The sequence below is a fragment of the Peromyscus leucopus genome, chromosome 3 (assembly GCF_004664715.2).
Source record: "Peromyscus leucopus breed LL Stock chromosome 3, UCI_PerLeu_2.1, whole genome shotgun sequence".
Lineage (NCBI taxonomy): Eukaryota > Metazoa > Chordata > Mammalia > Rodentia > Cricetidae > Peromyscus > Peromyscus leucopus.
The window spans coordinates 75,334,435-75,352,071 of record NC_051065.1 but is presented as its reverse complement, the minus strand read 5'-3'; the positions used below and the strand labels follow the sequence as shown (position 1 = coordinate 75,352,071).

Below are 17,637 nucleotides of genomic sequence, written 5' to 3'. Positions count from 1 at the left end.
TCAGAACAAAAACATGGAAGACAAAAAATGATGCCTGTAAAACCAGACACGGTGGCACACAAGTGTAATCCCAGCACTGGGGAGGTGGAGGGTGATGAGAATTCAAGGTTATCCTCAACTACACAATGAACTCAAGGCCAGCCTGCACTAAATTAGACCTTGCTCAAAAAAAAAAAAAATCTGTACTGAACACATATGCTTCTATTTTTTTTTCATTATTCTCTAAACTATACAGAATGATATTTATTTACATATGTTGTATAGCAGTTTCCCCTGGAATTGAAACATTCCCTCCAGAAGTGGGAAGGTAAACAAACCACATATTTTATGCTTTTGGATAAAGAGGATAAAAGGAAGTTTCTTTAGCATCTTCCAGACACAACAGGACTGATGCACATCTGAACTCACAAACCTTGACAGCATGCACAGTACCCACACAGGTTCAAACCAGACAAAATCCCAGCCTGATTGGGGAAGCGAACACCAAGTCTGCCCTAACCAAGAACCTATCTGTAATTGATACCCACTGAGAAAGGGAAAACCAGTCTTCTCAAATGAAGTGTCAGTGGGATTATCAACCATATTTAAAGGCAGGCCCTATGCGTAGGGGGAGTCGGCCAACACAAAATGGACTACATGTTTTCATCCACTGTTTGTTTTGTTTGGGTATTTTTTGTCTTATTGGTTTTCTTTTCTTTCTTTCTTTCTTTCTTTCTTTTTTTAGTTTGTTTATTTTTTTTTCTTTTTTGAGAGAGAGAGTGCATGAAGTTGGGTGAGTAGGCAGGTGGGGAGGATTTGAGAGAAGTTGGGGAAGGGAAAGGTTATGATCAAAATATGTTGTAAGAAAAAAAATGTTTTAAAAAAGAAGTTTCTTTTCTTTTCTTTCATTTTCCTTGTGCTGTTAAAAATCAGGCCCAAGCCTGCACGTCCAAAGAGAGTGATCTGCTACTGCTCCAGTCCCCAAAGGAAAGCATCAAAATCAACTGCAGAGTTTAAATGTTCCTAGCACTAACATATTCTCACTGAATATTTTCACAGCTTTCCTGAGATATAATTTATATACCACAAAATTCAAATATTTAAAGTATACTTGCCTAGCTGAGCAGAGTAAAGTATTACATAAATATAAAGTACCTTTAAATTGTTATTTTAAATATTTAAGCACTAGTCATCTACTTTAAATGAATAAATACAATTCTCATATTAGGCTGGGGGTCTTGTTTTGCTATTTAGGTGATATCCAAAATATTTTGCCTGCACTTAGGAGACTGAGGCAGGAGGATCAGGAATTCAAGGCCAGATTTGGCTACAAAGCAAAAGATTTAGGAGCTAAAATGAATGCACTCCCATTGGCCATGAATGAGACAACCTAAACATAAATGGGTTTGTAGTCAATGGGATAGCACATTTCTGCATGCACAAGTCTGACCATAAGCACCAACAAACAAAAATAGACATTATAGTGGTTTGAATGAGAGGTGTCCCCCATAGTCTCAAGCATTTGAACACTTGGCCCCCACTGGTAATACTGATAATGAGGTTTAGGTGGTCAAGCCTTACTGGAGAAGTCTGTGACTGGGGACAGACACTGAGATTAAAAGCCTTGCACCTCCCAGTTGCCTCTGTTTTTGTACACTCATTTGAAGATGAGAGCTCTCACCTCACTCAAGCTACCAGGCCTGCGGCTTGTTGCCATGCCTCCCGGCCATGGTGGACTCATTCCCCAGATTTATAAGTCCAAATAAACCCTTCCTTCTATACATTGTTTCTGGTCATGGTGTTTTATCACAGTAACAGAAAAGGACCACCAGAAGAGCTGCTTGCAGATCTCAAGCATGCAAACAGAAAATGTGGAAAGGCTGAGCCCCATTCCCTCGGACTTCCCTCTCCCTTGCCCTACAGACTACAGGGGCAGAAAACAGCTTGGAAAAGATTGCATTGGTTATAGTCAGCTGAGTACCATTCCACTTCTTCAATAGCACCATGTTTTCATTTGTAGTGTGTGTGTGTGTGTGTGTGTGTGTGTGTGTGTGTGTGTGTGTGTGTATTTAAATAGGGTCTCACCTACCAGCCAACCTTGAACTCATCCAGCTCAGCCTCTCAACTGCTATTACAGGAGTATGCCAGCATGCCGTGCTCTCATTTCTATTCCTTCCTCCATGTATGCCTACTCCTTAAATGCCTAAAGGTCTCTGTTGTGTCCAAATGTCGGAATGATCGAATGTGTGAAATTTAATATGAATAACCAATAAACCTTATATATCAGCCAACAGTCTACTTCTCTTAATGTAAAATAAAATAATTATTTTCTTTTACTTTGAGATGGGGGTCCTCCAACTTACTATGTAGCCGGGATGACTTTGAACTCCTGATCCCCCTGTTCTCACCTCCCAGGTACTGAAATTAGAAGCATGCACCCCCACGTGCTGGGGAATCAAACCGGGGGCTTCATGAATGCTAGGCAAGCACTCTATCAACTCCACTATAGCCACAGCCAATGTGATGCTTTGAGTTTGTCCGGACAGAACACACACATACTCATAAAGCAAATAAAGGTGAAAAGCTGGGAAATTCGCCAGCTCAGACATCAGTGGCTAAATCTTGACTTTGATGTTTGCATCTTTTTAAACTATCTGGATCAAATACTGCGTACAGATAAAAAGTAAGAGATGTTGGTGCCCCAGGCTGCAGCTGCAAGCTGGAGAGAGACACGGTGTTTACATGAACACCAACGGCCATGAGCAAAGGCAAGTTCCATACAGAAGGTCACCCTGACTAGCACTCTCCAACAGAACCCTTGCAATGATGGGAATGAAAGGTAACTGTGTAGAAACTCAGGAGCCCTCGGCAATGTGTGGCTCTTGCATATCTGAAATGTAAGGATGTGACCAGAACTGAACTTTAACTTTAATTCATTTTCACTTAAATGTAAGCGGCCACATGTGGTAGCTAGTGGCTGCCATGGTGGTAGTGTTGGTCTACAGCAAAGGGATGAAAAGAACTGAACTGTACAAATAAAAGTAAGAACAATGAAGCTAGAGATGGCTCAGAGGTGGCCCAGTGGTTAAGAGCACTTAGTGGTCTTGCAGAAGATCCAGGCTTGGTTCCCAGCACCCACATCAGGCACCTCACATCAGCTTGTCTCCCCAGCTCCAGGGGATCTGAAGCCCTCCTCTGGCCTCTGAGGGCAATGCACTCATGTGGTGCACATACAGAAGCAGGAACACACATATACTCATCATAAATAAAAATAAACATAGAAAGATGAATGAGAGAAGCTCTGAGAAAGAGGACTTACCATCTCCCTCTTCTCCATAGGCCAGAAAAGGAGGGATGGTGATGATACGCTTCTCCCCAACACACATGCCCAGCAGCCCTTTGTCCATTCCTGGAATCAGCCATCCAATTCCCACATATGTGTCATAGGTTTTCATGCGATTGTGGCTAAAAGAAAAAAAAAAAAAAAAAAAAAAAAAAAAAAACAGGGAGGAAGCAAGTTCCATACCATTTCTAATTCAGCCCTTGGGGTTTTTGCTTCTCAAGTCTCAGGTAAACAAAGAACCCACACGCATCCCTAGTGACAGGCATTTCCCATTTTTGCTCCCTGATATTAGGAAGAAGCAAAAAGCTCGTATTTTAATAGCAGCAGTCAACAGCTATCCCACTCATGGAACATTCTGTCATCACAGAAAACCCCAGAAAGTTCCCCGGTTTTTATCCTAGCCTCATACTGCTCTGGAGTTTCATTTTTCCCCTTCTCTTTTCATGGGAGAGCTATATGAATGAGTCAAACACCCATGAGCTCACTGGGAAATGTGGCTCTTCACTTAAGTGCAGATCTTCAGATATGGTTTACATGAAATCAAGATCGTTTTTAATTTTTTTCTAAGGTGTTAAATTTTGACTCTGGCACCACGGAGAATCAGACACTAACCAAAACTATCAAAACTATATGGGATAGGATCTGGTACTGGGTATAGTTTGGTAGGGTACATTTTCTGGTTTCCAAATGGGCACAAAAAGAAGACATGAGAGAAGGAACCAGAAGGAGGCAAACGGCATTTCACACGCTGCCACCAACAGTGGGAATTACCTGGAATCGAACAGTGTCCCGTCCAAGAACGTTCCGTTGTAATGGTACCTCACAAAATCAGACACCTGGATAGTCCGAGGACAAGTCGGGGGCTTGAAATACGTCTGAATCTGAACCTGGTCTTCAGAATTCCAAATATCCATCAGGAGCACATCAAAATGAAGTACCGAGTTTGGAGGGATCACACCAGCTAGAAATTAAAGTGAATTCACACTGCAAGGCTGCCATCTCCTGGCGATACAGAGATCCCTAGAAAGCAGGACCGGCTACTTTCTCCATGTTGAATCCCTCCCCCTCCCTCCAGGGGTGGGAGAAAGGAGGGACAGCAGGCCGGGGGAGCTAATGGAAAGGTTACAAGATTTACTTGGTTTTCCCCAGCGTTGTAAAGGTGTGAACAGTGGCTACGGAGGGGAACTGTGCTCTGAAGAGCTGCCTCTCAGGAGTTCAGGGCACTCAGAGATGCAGCTTTTATGTGGCATCACCCATGGTACAGTAGGCTTCTGACTGATCCTGGAGCTTCTGCGTCACTCACACCCCTTGAACCCCTCCTCCATGCTCTGTAAGTTACTCCAAAAAACTCACTGGTTCACCAGGCTGGATTTAGGTGGGAATCCTTGGTCTGCTATCAATGACCTAAGTGTGTTAAATAAACACTTCTTCACATCCCACAAGGAAAAAGTCCATTGAAGACTGCTATGTACCAGAAGTTAAAAGAATTCCAGTCCATCACTGATGTACAATTCCAAAAGGCCCGCTCTTCCTACATCCTTCCTCCAAATAAAATTAAAGTAAGTGAGAGAGAGGAAAGAGTCTCCTCTCATCAAGAGTTCATTAGATATTCCTGTGTTGGCCCTTTCTTCTATGTCCAAGAGATAAATCTACAATGGAAATGCTAGCTGTGGGTGTCCAGCCCTTCTTTTTCCCCTATTAAAGACCCCAAATTCTCCAGTCAGGTTGGCTGCGGAGCCTGCATGCAAATATGTCTATAAAAAGAGTGAAAACTTACAAACTCCTTCACTTCCATAGGCGAGGTTTGGGGGGATCGTCACGAAACGCCTCTCGTTTACGCACATCCCGACCAGGGCTTGGTCCATCCCTGCAATCAGCTGACCTTTTCCCACAAACACATTGAAGGTGGAGTCTCTGTCATAGCTGAAGATCCAGAAGGAAGGGAGAGAGAAACAAAAGCATCGTTACCCCCATAGAGAAAGCAGTTGCATGAAGGTCACAGTAAAGGAAACGGCCTACCAAAAAGTTACTGACCCAGGAAATGTTCTCACTGGGCAGTATTTGCAGAGTTGAGGTTTTCATATTAACTTGAATATTGCCAACAAATCCACTTAGAAATGATTGCCACACAAGCCTGACAACCTGAGTTTGATTGCCCCCGCCCCGACCCCACAGTGGAAGCAAAGAGTCGAGACCTGAAAGCTGTCCCTCTGATGTCCTAAGCACACCGAGGCACATGCAGAGGAGAGGGGATGCACACTATTAAATGCTGACAGGTCAGACAATAAATAACAAATCATAGCCGGGACATACACCCTCGTTTTTTCATGATCAATTCAGAAACACTTTCATCTTCTAGGAGATGATGGACTCGTGCTTTGAGAGATAAATAATCAAAGTCCAAGACAAAAAAAAAAGACACAGCCCATATGGAGCATCAGCTACAAGCAAGGCTGAGGGAAAAGGATCACAAGTTCAAGGCCAACCTTATGAGACTGCCTCAAAATTTAAAGGGAAAGAGGTCTGGGGATAGTGCTCAGCAGTAGAGTCCCCTAGTACCACAAGGCCCTGGGTTTATCCCCAGTATTGCAGAACAAAGAAAAGAGACGGGGTGGCCTTAGGGGAAATAACTGCAAAATAGAGAAAAATGAGCAAAAGGAAACTCGCTGCGGACCCTGGGTTACAATAGTAAACAGTGGGAACAACTCCAGGGTATGGCCCTGGCTGCATTTTACTCAGATGTACCATGAAATGTTCCGTGGCCCGATTCCGGATTCCTACTCACTCACACAAGAACGACAGTCACAGTCAGTGACGTGTAGGGACAATGGGGTGGTTCAGTTGGCAGAGGCACCTGCTGCCAAGTCTGACAAAACCTGGGTCCCCAGGACTTCCATGGTAGATGGAAGGAGAGACCCAACTGCTACAAGACATCCTCTGACCTCCATGTGTGTGCTGTGATAAACATGCATGCACGCTCTATAGGCAACAGTGTAAACTGGTGCCATTTTCCATTTACTCATATATAGATGATATGGAAAGATCTACGTTTTAAAATCCAAAAAGGAGAGAAAGACAATAAGTAATAGCATTCACTTCATGGGGCTGTACCAACCCTCCTTGCGAAGCGCCTGCCTTTTCCTCGCTTTCTCCTAATTAACAGTCTGAAGCGGTGGAGCAGCTTCCTCGAGACTTGCCCCCTCCCCCATCTCCTCCCAGTCTTGTACCACATTTTCGCTGCCTTCCTTTCTTCAAGGCCAGGGAACAGAAAGCAGGATTTCAAGACCACACTAGAGCACAAAGGAGCATGTGCCGCTTCTACCCACGGCAACCTTGTACCTGCACGCTGGCACAAACGCCACCTCCTGGAAGGCCAGCTCTACTTTTGCTTGAGCATGGCCATATCACCAAGCCATCCTCAAGATTACGCTAGCCAATCCGAAAGCAAAGCTTCCAAGGCTCCCCAGGCACAGCCTATGTTGGGAGCAGCAAGATCGCAAAGACAGGGAGGGGCGTTAGAAATGCATTCCTCGTCTGTAGAATGTCAACAGTTCCCAAGTGTAATGCAGTTTTTTTAAGTGCACACATTCTGTTCTAATGATGCTAGTTCATTTTCTAAGAATTGAATATTCTTAGAAATAAAAAGGCATTGAATCCTATTTAAAAGTCCATTAAACTAAACTAAAATATTCAAACAATCATTTTGGTGATAGAAGAATATTGTAGGCACCGCTGACAGATCAAAAATCATTCCACATCTTTACACGTTGAGTATACAGAATTTGCAAATTAAATTGAGAGTAGATTAGGGCTGTGTTTTATTTTATTTACTAGTCTTTATTAAGTTTTTTCTTTAATTTAATTTATTTTATGTGTATGAGCGCTTTGCCTGCATGTATGTCTGTGCACTACACGCATGCCTGGTGTCTACCTCAGATATCCTGGAAGTGGAGTTATGGACAGCTGTAAACCACCACATGGGTACTGGGACTCAAACCTGGGTCCTCCCAAAGAGCAGCCAATGCTCTTAACGCAGAGCCATCTCTCTGGCCCTATTTTATTTTTAAGAGCTTCAGACATGAGCACTGCATCTACTTCTCTCCCACCTCTCCCCTCCCCCTCACCCCCTCCAGGGTCCTGCCAAATTTATTCTCCCTTATTTAACTATTATTGTTCCGTGTATACACATATTGAAGGAGGGCCAGGAGAACGGGAGCTGATGAGGAAACCACATGTGGGACCCTTTCAGAGGGCCTGCTTCTTGCTCCAAGGGGTTTGAGGGCCAGGGAAGGAAAAGTCTACTCAGGTGAGGATCCTAGTCAGACCACTCAGGGAGAGAAGGAAAGAGGGTGCAGGAGGGAGAATGCTACGGAGCCTCTAAAAAGGGTGACCCAGAGTCCCTGAGTGGTCTCTCACCTTTAGGGCCCCTTCAACCCCCTAGATGGGAGCGGTTTGTTCTAACAAAGGTTTGTCCTTCTGTTCTTTCTGTCTCTCTGGGTAGCTCACAACTCTTTCTCTGCATCTGCAGCACTGAGATCCCCACCTATCACTTTTACTATCTGGGCTCCAGCCAAGTTCTCCACTTTGGCAGCCCTCTGACTCCCAAGTGTTACTTTCTTGGCCAAGTAGTTCCTCCTTTTCATGATTCAGTCTTCTACCTTTCCCAGAAGTCCAACGCTCTGGCTATCCCAGAGAGTAAACTCTGTGGATTCCCTAGATGACCGTGGCTCACCCCAACACTCCTCTGTGTATGTATGTGTATATATAATGAATATATACACATTTATACATCTAGCACTTCTTATATGAACATATGCTATGCAATCCCCAGGCTGATCACTTGGGACTGGACACCCACGCAGGAGCTCACGCATGGAAGAAACTGATGCTCTTAGCAGGCAGTGACCATGTGTAGCTCTTCATCTCGGGGTGAGACCCCCGGCAACACTGGCATGTCAGCTGGTATTGTCATTATGCTAGATTTGTTCAGGCAACCATACTGTTGCTATTTCATGGATGTGTTTTCCTGTCATACCTAAGGGACACTATTTAATAGCAGGCATCCTGGGCCTCTGGCTCTCACAATCCTTCTTCATGCTTTTCCCAGAGCTTGAGGTGTAGGGGCTACATCACAGATGTATCAGTTCGGGTTGGGCACCACATAGTCACTTATACTCTGCACTTTTGGCCAGTCGTGGGTCTCTATAATAGTCTCCATCTGCTGTAAAAAGAAGCTTCTTTGATGAGGTATGAGGGCTATGGTCATCTGTGGGTGTAAAGATAATCATTTAGAATGCAGCTAGAAATGATATTGGTTTAGGAAAATGGTGGTAGTAGGTTCTTCTCTCAGGTCTATGACCTTTCCAGCCGTGGGAAGTTGACTAGGTTTACAGTACCAGGCATGCTTCCCTCCTGTTGAGCAGGACTCACGTCAAATCAGACAACCCTTCACAGCACTCCTCTCCTACTATGCCCATTTCTAGACTCCTTTTCCTCCATCTCCATCCCACCATAGTTGCTTTCTTATGGGTTCTTCAGATCCTTCAGATTACATACTCGAATCCAAAGATTCGGAGCTAGTGTCCACAAAGAAGAGGGAGCACATGGTGCTTCTCTTTCCATGTCTGGTTGACCTCACTCAATGTAACTTGATGCACATTTTCAATAGTAACTACTATTTACAGAACATTTCTTATACAAAATGTAGCAAAGTGAGCTTTTCACAAAGAGCTTGAATCCTCCTAATCCTTGAAATCCTCATCATCTTTACACAACACAGGTAGGTACTCAGACATTCAGTCTCCCTGGTAGTTAAAAATTTTTTTTCCAAGCTTAAAATTTAGCCAAGTGGGAAAAAACAAAAATGTAAGAATCCAGGACTGTCTAATCCAGGACTCAGCTCCTGGCTGGCACAGGCCTCTGGAGGCTCTGCAGACTCACAGGATTATTAATTCCTTTGATGATCAGCCTCACAGTATTAATTCCTTCCTTTGATGGTCACACAGCACTGTGAGCAATGATGCAAAAATGTATTACACACACACCCAGACACATAAAGCTCTAACAATACGAAACCAATGCTATCTGTTGCTTAAAAGACTGGCCATCTGGAAAAACTGAAGTTGCTCTAGATTTGTGCTGATCATTGCAACTGGCACAAACTCACGCGAAGCACCAAGCCCAGAACTGGTCATGAAAATCATTTCTGCAGTGCTAGAATAAGCACTTATGCAGCCTGCCCCACTGTCCAGCTCATTCACACCTTTTATGGATGTCCCAGTTGGGGTCCTACAGGAAACAGATGGCTCACCCAGCCAGGCCATTCCAGGGAGGCCTAATGAAGGGGCTGTGCACAGCTAACATTATACTCAATGGGGGAAAGACCGGATGCTTTCTCCATGTGCTCATAAATAAAATAATGGTGCCTACTTTCCCAGTTCTAGTCAACCAAGTCCTGGAAAAACTGGTGAGAGCAATCCAGCAAGAAAATGAAGCAGAAGGTATCTGAGCTGGAGAGAAGAAAGGTAAGCATCACTGTGACTACACACGAAACTGCTAGAAATAAACCAAGCAAGGGCCCCAAAGAACTATGCACTGAAAAATAAGGGAAATATTGCTGAAAGAATTTCAAGAGGGCTGGCAAGGCAGTTGCTCCAGTGACCCTTATCACCAAGCCTGTAATGTAAACAGCTCCAGCTGTCATAGACCAAGCTGTTCCAGCCACCATGACTTTCCAGCCTTCAAGGACCAAAATCTCTACATGACTGTAGCCGGAAGTTTTCCTGTGTCCTGCAGCTGCTTGGTCCCAAGTAAACACGCAGAGGCTTAGATTAATCACAAGCTGTTTGGTCTGTGGCTCAGGCTTCTTGCTAGCTAGCTCTAACATCTGAAATTAACCCATTTCTATTCATCTATGTGTTGCCATGTGGCCATGGTGTTACCGGTCTGCTGGCATGTTGCTCCTTGGGCGGCAGGCTGGTGTCTCCCTGACTCCATCTTTCTTCTCCCTGTATCTTTGCTTAGATTTTTCATTTGGTTATAACCTGTCTTGCCATAAGCTGGAGCAGCTTCTTTATTAACCAATGGTAGCAATACATATTCACAGCACATAGAAAGACCATCCCACAGCACATGACAAAATAATCCTCTCCTTCCTGAAGATGCCTCTGTCAGGCATTTTGTCCCAGTGACAAGAACAGTAAGTAATACACCATATAAGGGAGTCATATCTAGAAAAATCTAAGAAGTCTTATAAGTCAACAACAACAAAATGACCCAACTTAAAAAAAAAGAGAGAGAGAGAAAACTATTTCAATAGACATTTCTTCAGATAAGAAATACAAATGACCAATAAGCATATGAAAAGATGTTCAATATTAACAAGCAACAAGGAAATACAAATTAAAACCATAATTGTTTTCAGAGCACTGACCACCTGCATGCCCTCCTCTGGCAAGTGCAGGTGGCCAACATTCTCCCAAGGAGACAACTCAGGTCTCGATGAGTTAAGTACCAGCCAGTGCACAATCACTGGCCTTCAATTCCTTACCTATCATTCTGACTCAGAACAATGAATAAAAGCATGTGTCGAATCCTGTGCTGTCCATATAGTAGCCACTAACCACATGTAGCAACTGAGCACTCAGAACAGGGATGTGCTGCCAACCAGAATCTAAACCACACAGCCTAACATGAATCTCAAGCAGCTTGGGTTCCAGGTTCTGCTGTGATCTACACAGATGGACCCACTCTAGAACGCAAAGACTGTCTCCACTACCCTAGAGAAATCAAGACCCACTGGCCCTTCTTACTGGCCTTGGTTTTGGGTAGGAGGAAAGTTCCATGGACAGCACTGGAAGCCAAGTCAAAGAGTCTGGGATAGGCCCTTCCTCGCCAAGGGGGTGAACACAGTCAGGGCATGAAGTCACAATAGCCCAGACTCTACCCTTTCCCACCAGGCTCCAAAGCAGGTATTTTTACCTAGAGATTAGGAAGCAGAAAATGAACCATCTGGAAGCCATACCAAAGGACTTCAAATGCTACCTTCATATGTGGTGATATTTTTATTTGTGCTGAAATGTGATTTTATTTGTATGTTAATAAATAAAGTTTGCCTGGACATCAGAGGTCATAGCGAGCCATAAACATAAGTCAGGTAGTGGTAGCACATGCCCTTAATCCAGAGTCTCTGTGTGGTCAAGGACACAGCCAAGCATGGTGACACACGCCTTTAATCCCAGTACCAACCATAGAGTCCTGGAGGTCTATATAGACAGGCAGTGATGAGGAAGTTATGTGGCTGGACTTGGAGCCAATGAGAAGGCAGAACAGGAAGACAATAAAGCGCAGGTTAGACAGGAAGAAGGTCTCTCTGGGGAAGAAACGGTGAGGTGATAAGCTAAGGCTAGTCGTGGGTATTCGCTATTTCTCTGATCTCTTCGGCTATTACCCCTGTATTTGGCTCTGTGTTTCTTATTTACTAAGACTGTTTAGAATTTTGTCTACACTCATAGGTAGCCTCTTCTGCCTCTTGGGCTATGCTGGCACCACTACCCTCTTCCCCTAAACTCTAACTTTGCCTTCTCTGTGGCTTTCTTTAAGAATCTGCCCATATCCACTCCCTCTACTGCTGTTTCTCCTTCCTCAGTCCTGAATCCTAGGTTGACCTCAGCGACTCTGCAGAATCCTAGGTTGACCTCAGTGGCTCTGCGGCTGACAAACCCAGGCTTAAATCCCAGCTCTGACTTCAAGCCAGTCAATGCTCTTCTCCAGGCCTCTCAGTTTCCTCATCTATAGACAGAACTAAGGGGGCTGGAGAGATGGTTCAGCAGTCAAGAGTGCTTGCTGCTCTCCTAGGAGACCAGGGTTCGGTTCCCAACACCCACACTGGGCAGCTCACAACTGCCTATATATAATTCCTGTCCCATAGGATCCAACACCCTCTTCTGGCCTTTGTGAGCACCCACATACACATGCTCATACACACAGATACACACAGAAATATGTAATTATTTTAAACAGAATAAATTTAATAATTAAAATTCAATTTAAAAAAAACAATGATAGCAATATTACCTCAGGTCAGGCAGGGAGGCCACTAAAAAACACAGAAAATAACCAGTGTAGATGAGCATGTAGAGAAACTCAAACCTTGTGCAATGTTGGTGGGAATGCAAAATGGTTCAGCTACTATGGAAAAAGGAATTTCATCAAAAAATTTAACTCAGAGGTAAAAGAAGACCCAAGAACCCTTTTTATCCAAAAGAATTAAAAACAGAGACTTGCAGAGATATTTGTGCAAACATGTTCACTAAAGCATGATCCACAATGGCCTAAAAAATGGAAGCAAGCTAAATGTCCAATAACTAACAAACAGGAAAAATACACAAAATGAAGGAAATAAATAAAATAAAGGAAATCGTATGATTTGCTACGTATTATTAAAGTACCTTGAGGACACTTCATTAAGTGAAATGAACTAGTCAAGAAAGATTAACATGTATGATTCCACAAAGTACATGAGCCAGACATAAGCACAGGACTTTATAATCCCAGTACCTGATCAGCTAAGGCAGAAAGATACCACGTTTGAGGCCAGCCTGGGCTACATAGTGAACTCCAGGACTGCCTGAGGTCTAGTGTGGAATCCTGTCTCAAAAATAAAACATAAAAAAAAAAATTAAACTCATAGAAAAAAAAGTAAAATGTAGTCACCTGGAAAGTGGGGTGCAGTGAAAATGGGGAGGAATTATTAGTGCATCTGGAGTTAGAAGTTTTTAAGAAAAAAACGTCCTAGAGATCAATCACATATCAACATGCATGTAATTCACACTACTACTACATACTTTTAAACGGTTACAAAAGTAAATTTTACTTTCTTTTAGCAAAGGGGCTGCATGCACAGGGCTGATGCAGAGTAATTCGGGGGACAGAGCATCAATCAGCCCATGGCCGAGAAGGGAGTGTCTTTATTACACTTGTGCCAGGAAGGACCCAGGGAGTTTGGGTAGCTAAGTGACACACGACTAGAGCTGGGACCTTTGGTTTCAGGACACAAACTTTGTTAACCCCACAGACAGGGACTAAAGATTACTACTTCACTTCCTCGAAGGGCCCTTCCTTATGTCTTAAGGCTGAACCCAACTAAAGCCAGAGGACATGTGGTCTGGAATGTATGGTCCAAACAGGGGAGCCTTGCAGAGCAAATCGCCAGTGAAGCTGCTGAAAAGTGGGCCCAGAAAGGCTCAGGGAAGCCAAGGGGTGGTGGCAAATGCCTTTAATCCCAGCACTCGGGAGGCAGGCCAGGCACATCTCTGTGAGTTCGAGGTCAGCCTGGTCTACAGAGTCAGTTCCAGGACAATCTCCAGAGCTACACAGAGAAACCTGTCTTGAAAAAAAAAAAAGGAAGGAAGGAAGGAAGGAAGGAAGGAAGGAAGGAAGGAAGGAAGGAAGGAAGGAAGGAAGGAAGGAAGGAAGGAAGGAAGGCAGGCCAAGGGAAACAACACATCTAATCTAATCTAACACCCTGCCTTTCCTCTCCATGGCTCACTCACTGCTAGTTTCTGTCAATGCCTCCAGAGGGTGATGGGATCTGTAGTACCTCCCAGTGACATTCTTCAAGATATCTAGGACAAGACCTATGCAAGTCCAAACCAAATCCCAACATGGAGAGAAAAGAACTTTCCACTCTAGATGCCGGCCACTCCCAATTCTTGGCTGCAGGAGAGGAAAGGTCAGTTTCCTCTAAGAGTTCCCATGGTATGTCTACCATGCCCAGTGGAAGGCCACACACCCATGAACCTTTTGGCAGCACCAATTTGTGTTGATGGAGAAAAAGAAAGAAGACACAAAGTTGGGTGGGGAGGGAAGAGGAGTAGGTCTGGGAAGGCTTGTGGAGGTGAATATGATCAAAATACATTGCAATAAAATTTTTAAAAAAAGAAACAAGTTCAAGGAAAAAAAGAAACAGTGGATTTTGAGGATGAAAATATTCTGTATTTTTAAAAACATTATAAGGTATTTTAGACAAGATTTAGATTTTTGTCCTTTAGTAAGACCCTGAATTTTGATTAGAATCACTTAGAAAAGAGAAGCATATGAAGATGTCAGATTATACTTCATGAGACATCATACATAAAAATAATTTTAGGTTCCATAGATGAAATTTCATGGAACTGTTTTCCATTTGTACAAAAAAAAAAAACAAAAAAAAAAAACAAAAAAAAAAAACACCAAACCACGCTGGATGGTTGGTTCTAGAGAGTTATCTCTGACTCCAGGAGATCTGAGGTGTTTTCTATAAATGACTGAAACTGCAAAATGAAGTTAACATTTAAGAAAGTAGGGGGGGGAATTTAGCTAGGGGGTGTAACTCCGGAGTAGGGTGCTTATCTAGCACACACAAAGCCCTGGGCTCAACCCCCAACACCATGACCCCTTGACAGCTCAGATCTGTGTCCTAATGCTCAGGTGGTGGAGGCAGGAGGATCAGAAGTCAAGGTCAGCAAGTTTGAGACTGGGTCTCAAAAAAGAAAAGGGGGTCGGGGGGACGGGACACACAGTAGATTCAGCCAGGACACTATTGCTGGAGGCAAGTAAAGCCCGTGAGACTCCACTCAGTACACTGTCTACACAGAAGCACATTATTTTACAACGTATCACTTAACGTAAGTAAGCACTCTGTGTCTCCATTCTTACAGTGTAAATAACAGGCTGTGCCTCTGAATACAGGTTTTTCTACAGCCGGAAAGAACATCTGAAGGAACAAATGTCAAGCTGGGTGGGCTGGTACATGCCTGGAATCCAAGCACTGGGGAAACTGAGGCAGGAAGATTGAAGCCAGCCTGGGCTACACAGCAAAACCTTCCCTCCAAAAGAAAACTGTTAATAAAAATAAATAGAAGAGAGATGACTCCGTGGTGAAGAGGAGTTCATACTGCTGTTGCAGAGGACCCCGCTGGGTGGCTCACAGCCAGCTATAATTCCAGTTCCAGCGAGTCTGACACCTGGCCTCTCTGGGTACCTACAAGTACATGCCCATATCCAAGTGAACACGTATCAATCTAAAATAAAACAAACAACTCTTTTTAAAAAAAATAAAAGAACAAATAGTGAGATGAATCCATAAAGCCTCACATGCCTTCCCCTCCAAAGGGATTAAAGGAACAGTAAAAATGGCCAAAATAGCCCAGGGATGACAATAAAACTCTGGAAAAAATTAAAAGCAACTAGGAGAACAGAGTGGATCCAAATGAGGAGACACAGATCGGAGAGCGTGGAACACAAGATATGGCCAAAGGCCCATCCGGTGGGCCTCCTAACCCTGGAGAGGCCAGAGCAGAGCAACAGGAAGAACCACACCTGCCTGAGAGCGCCTTCTCAATTCTTAGCAGCTCGGCAGCTAGAACTCTAAGTTTGAAATACCTAACCAGTGCAAATACATCACTATTATTTATTTGTTGTACCTGGAATTGAATCCATGGTCTCACGTACTTTTAATTTTTTTTTTTTTTTAGTGTGTATGAGTGTTTTGCCTGCATGTATATCTGTGTATTGTGTGTATGCCTGGTGCCTGTGAAGACCAGAAGAGGGCATCAGATCCCCTGGAACTGGGATTCCAGAGGGTTATGACGCTCCATGGTGGGTTCTGGAAATAGAACCCCGGTCCTCTGAAGGGCAGCGGTGCTCTAAACCACTGAGCCATTTCTTCAGCCCCACGGCCTCACATTCCTATCACTGAACAAAACCCCAGCCTACATTCCTATTAATTTTTTTTAATAAATTGGTGGGGCTGGAGAGAAGGCTCAATAGTTACAAGAATTCATTATGCTTGCATGTCGGTTCCCACCACCCACATGACCATTCACAACTACCTTGTAACTCTAGTTCCAAGGGACCCGACACCCTCTGCTGACCTCCACAGGCTCCAGCATGCACATGGTGCCCAAACACTCGGGCACATTCACATGCACATAAAAATAAAAAATGTTTTTTTAAAAACTCAAATTAGATGGCATATGCTTAGACTATCCTTTGCTTAAATTACTCTTATCTCAGATCTAGAGAGACAAAAGAAAAATGGCCATCCCAGAGGAGACAGTCAATTCTCCTCTCAGTTCCGTTACACACATCAGCTAGGGGGAAAAGAGTCGGCTTGCTTCAAATTCTAGTTTAAGATTCTGTTTGGACAACTCAAAACTGAAGACAATGTTTTCAACGACGACGACAAAGACTACCAAGGCTAGTACGGCAGCCCCTGCCGCTCCAGTGGCTGAGGCAGGAAGATCTGCCGAACCCATGACTTTGAGCCAATCCTGGGCAACGCTGTGAGATCCTGTCTCAAAAAATAATCAGAACATGCATGGTGGCTAACACTTCCAATCCCTATACTTAAGAGACTGAGGCAGGAAGATGTCAAGTTTGAGCCCAGCTGGGGTGACATGGGGAGTCCCTCCATCTCTATCTCAAAACAACACACATACGCACACACAAAGGATATCCAAAACTTGTGGAAAATACCCAAGAAAAAGCAGCCCTGAGTATGAAAGCCACCTGAGATGCCTCCAAGTTAGCTCAGTTTCACCCACGCCAACTCAAGATGGCTGCCTCACCTGGGATCCGCTTCACAAGACAACTATGGTCCTGACATAGCAGCCCTTACTAAATGGGACTAAGACTCTCCTCCTTGCAGGGTGACTGGCCCCCTCCCATGGTGACATCCCTCCACTAAGAATGGATCCAGCTGCAGACTCAAAGGCGGACAGGGGAGGTCTGCCTTCCCTGCCTCCCATCCTCCACACCATACACTCCCAAAGGTGGCTGGCCTTCCCAGATGCTTTGTGCAAGAGCATTTCTCTCAAGCAGCCACGTCTACCAGCAGCTAATGGAACCTGGCAGGATTAAGACACCAGTAAATGATCTGGCAAGCTACCTGTCTGCTGCCCAGATGGAAAAATGAAAGAAGGTTGTGATGAAGGAAAAGAAGGGCGAACAGAGAGAGTGAGCAGGCGGGAGCTGGGATGACCTCCAGCGCATTAAATTATTAAAAGCAAACACTTCAAAGCAAAGTCAAGCTGTCACGTTCCTGTTACAGAGTATTCCTCTTAAACAATTGCCAATTAAAATGTTAGGTTCCTATAGATAATTCTTAACAAGGGCTCAGTCAGAAAAATACACCCAAATCAAACTATTCTTATGAATCTATAGTAACTTGCAATGCCCCACCAAGAGAATCAAAAGTCCTGCCCATAAATCTTCCCAGGGTGGGGTGTCTTGCCAACCTGCCAATAGCCTCCAGGGACCCTCATAGGAAGAGT

At 44.1% G+C, this 17,637-nt stretch overlaps 1 protein-coding gene across 1 annotated transcript in view; it reads right to left on the bottom strand.

Annotated features, from left to right (window-relative positions):
* Fkbp9 (FKBP prolyl isomerase 9) overlaps positions 1-17,637 on the bottom strand; it is a 49,540-nt gene that overhangs the window by 25,548 nt on the left and 6,355 nt on the right. Inside the window, exons 2-4 of the mRNA XM_028861522.2 lie at positions 5,100-5,245; positions 4,094-4,283; positions 3,299-3,444 (exon numbers count right to left, since the gene is read on the bottom strand). Of these exons, the coding sequence (XP_028717355.1) occupies positions 3,299-3,444; positions 4,094-4,283; positions 5,100-5,245 (482 nt within the window). The remainder of the gene's footprint in view (positions 1-3,298; positions 3,445-4,093; positions 4,284-5,099; positions 5,246-17,637) is intronic.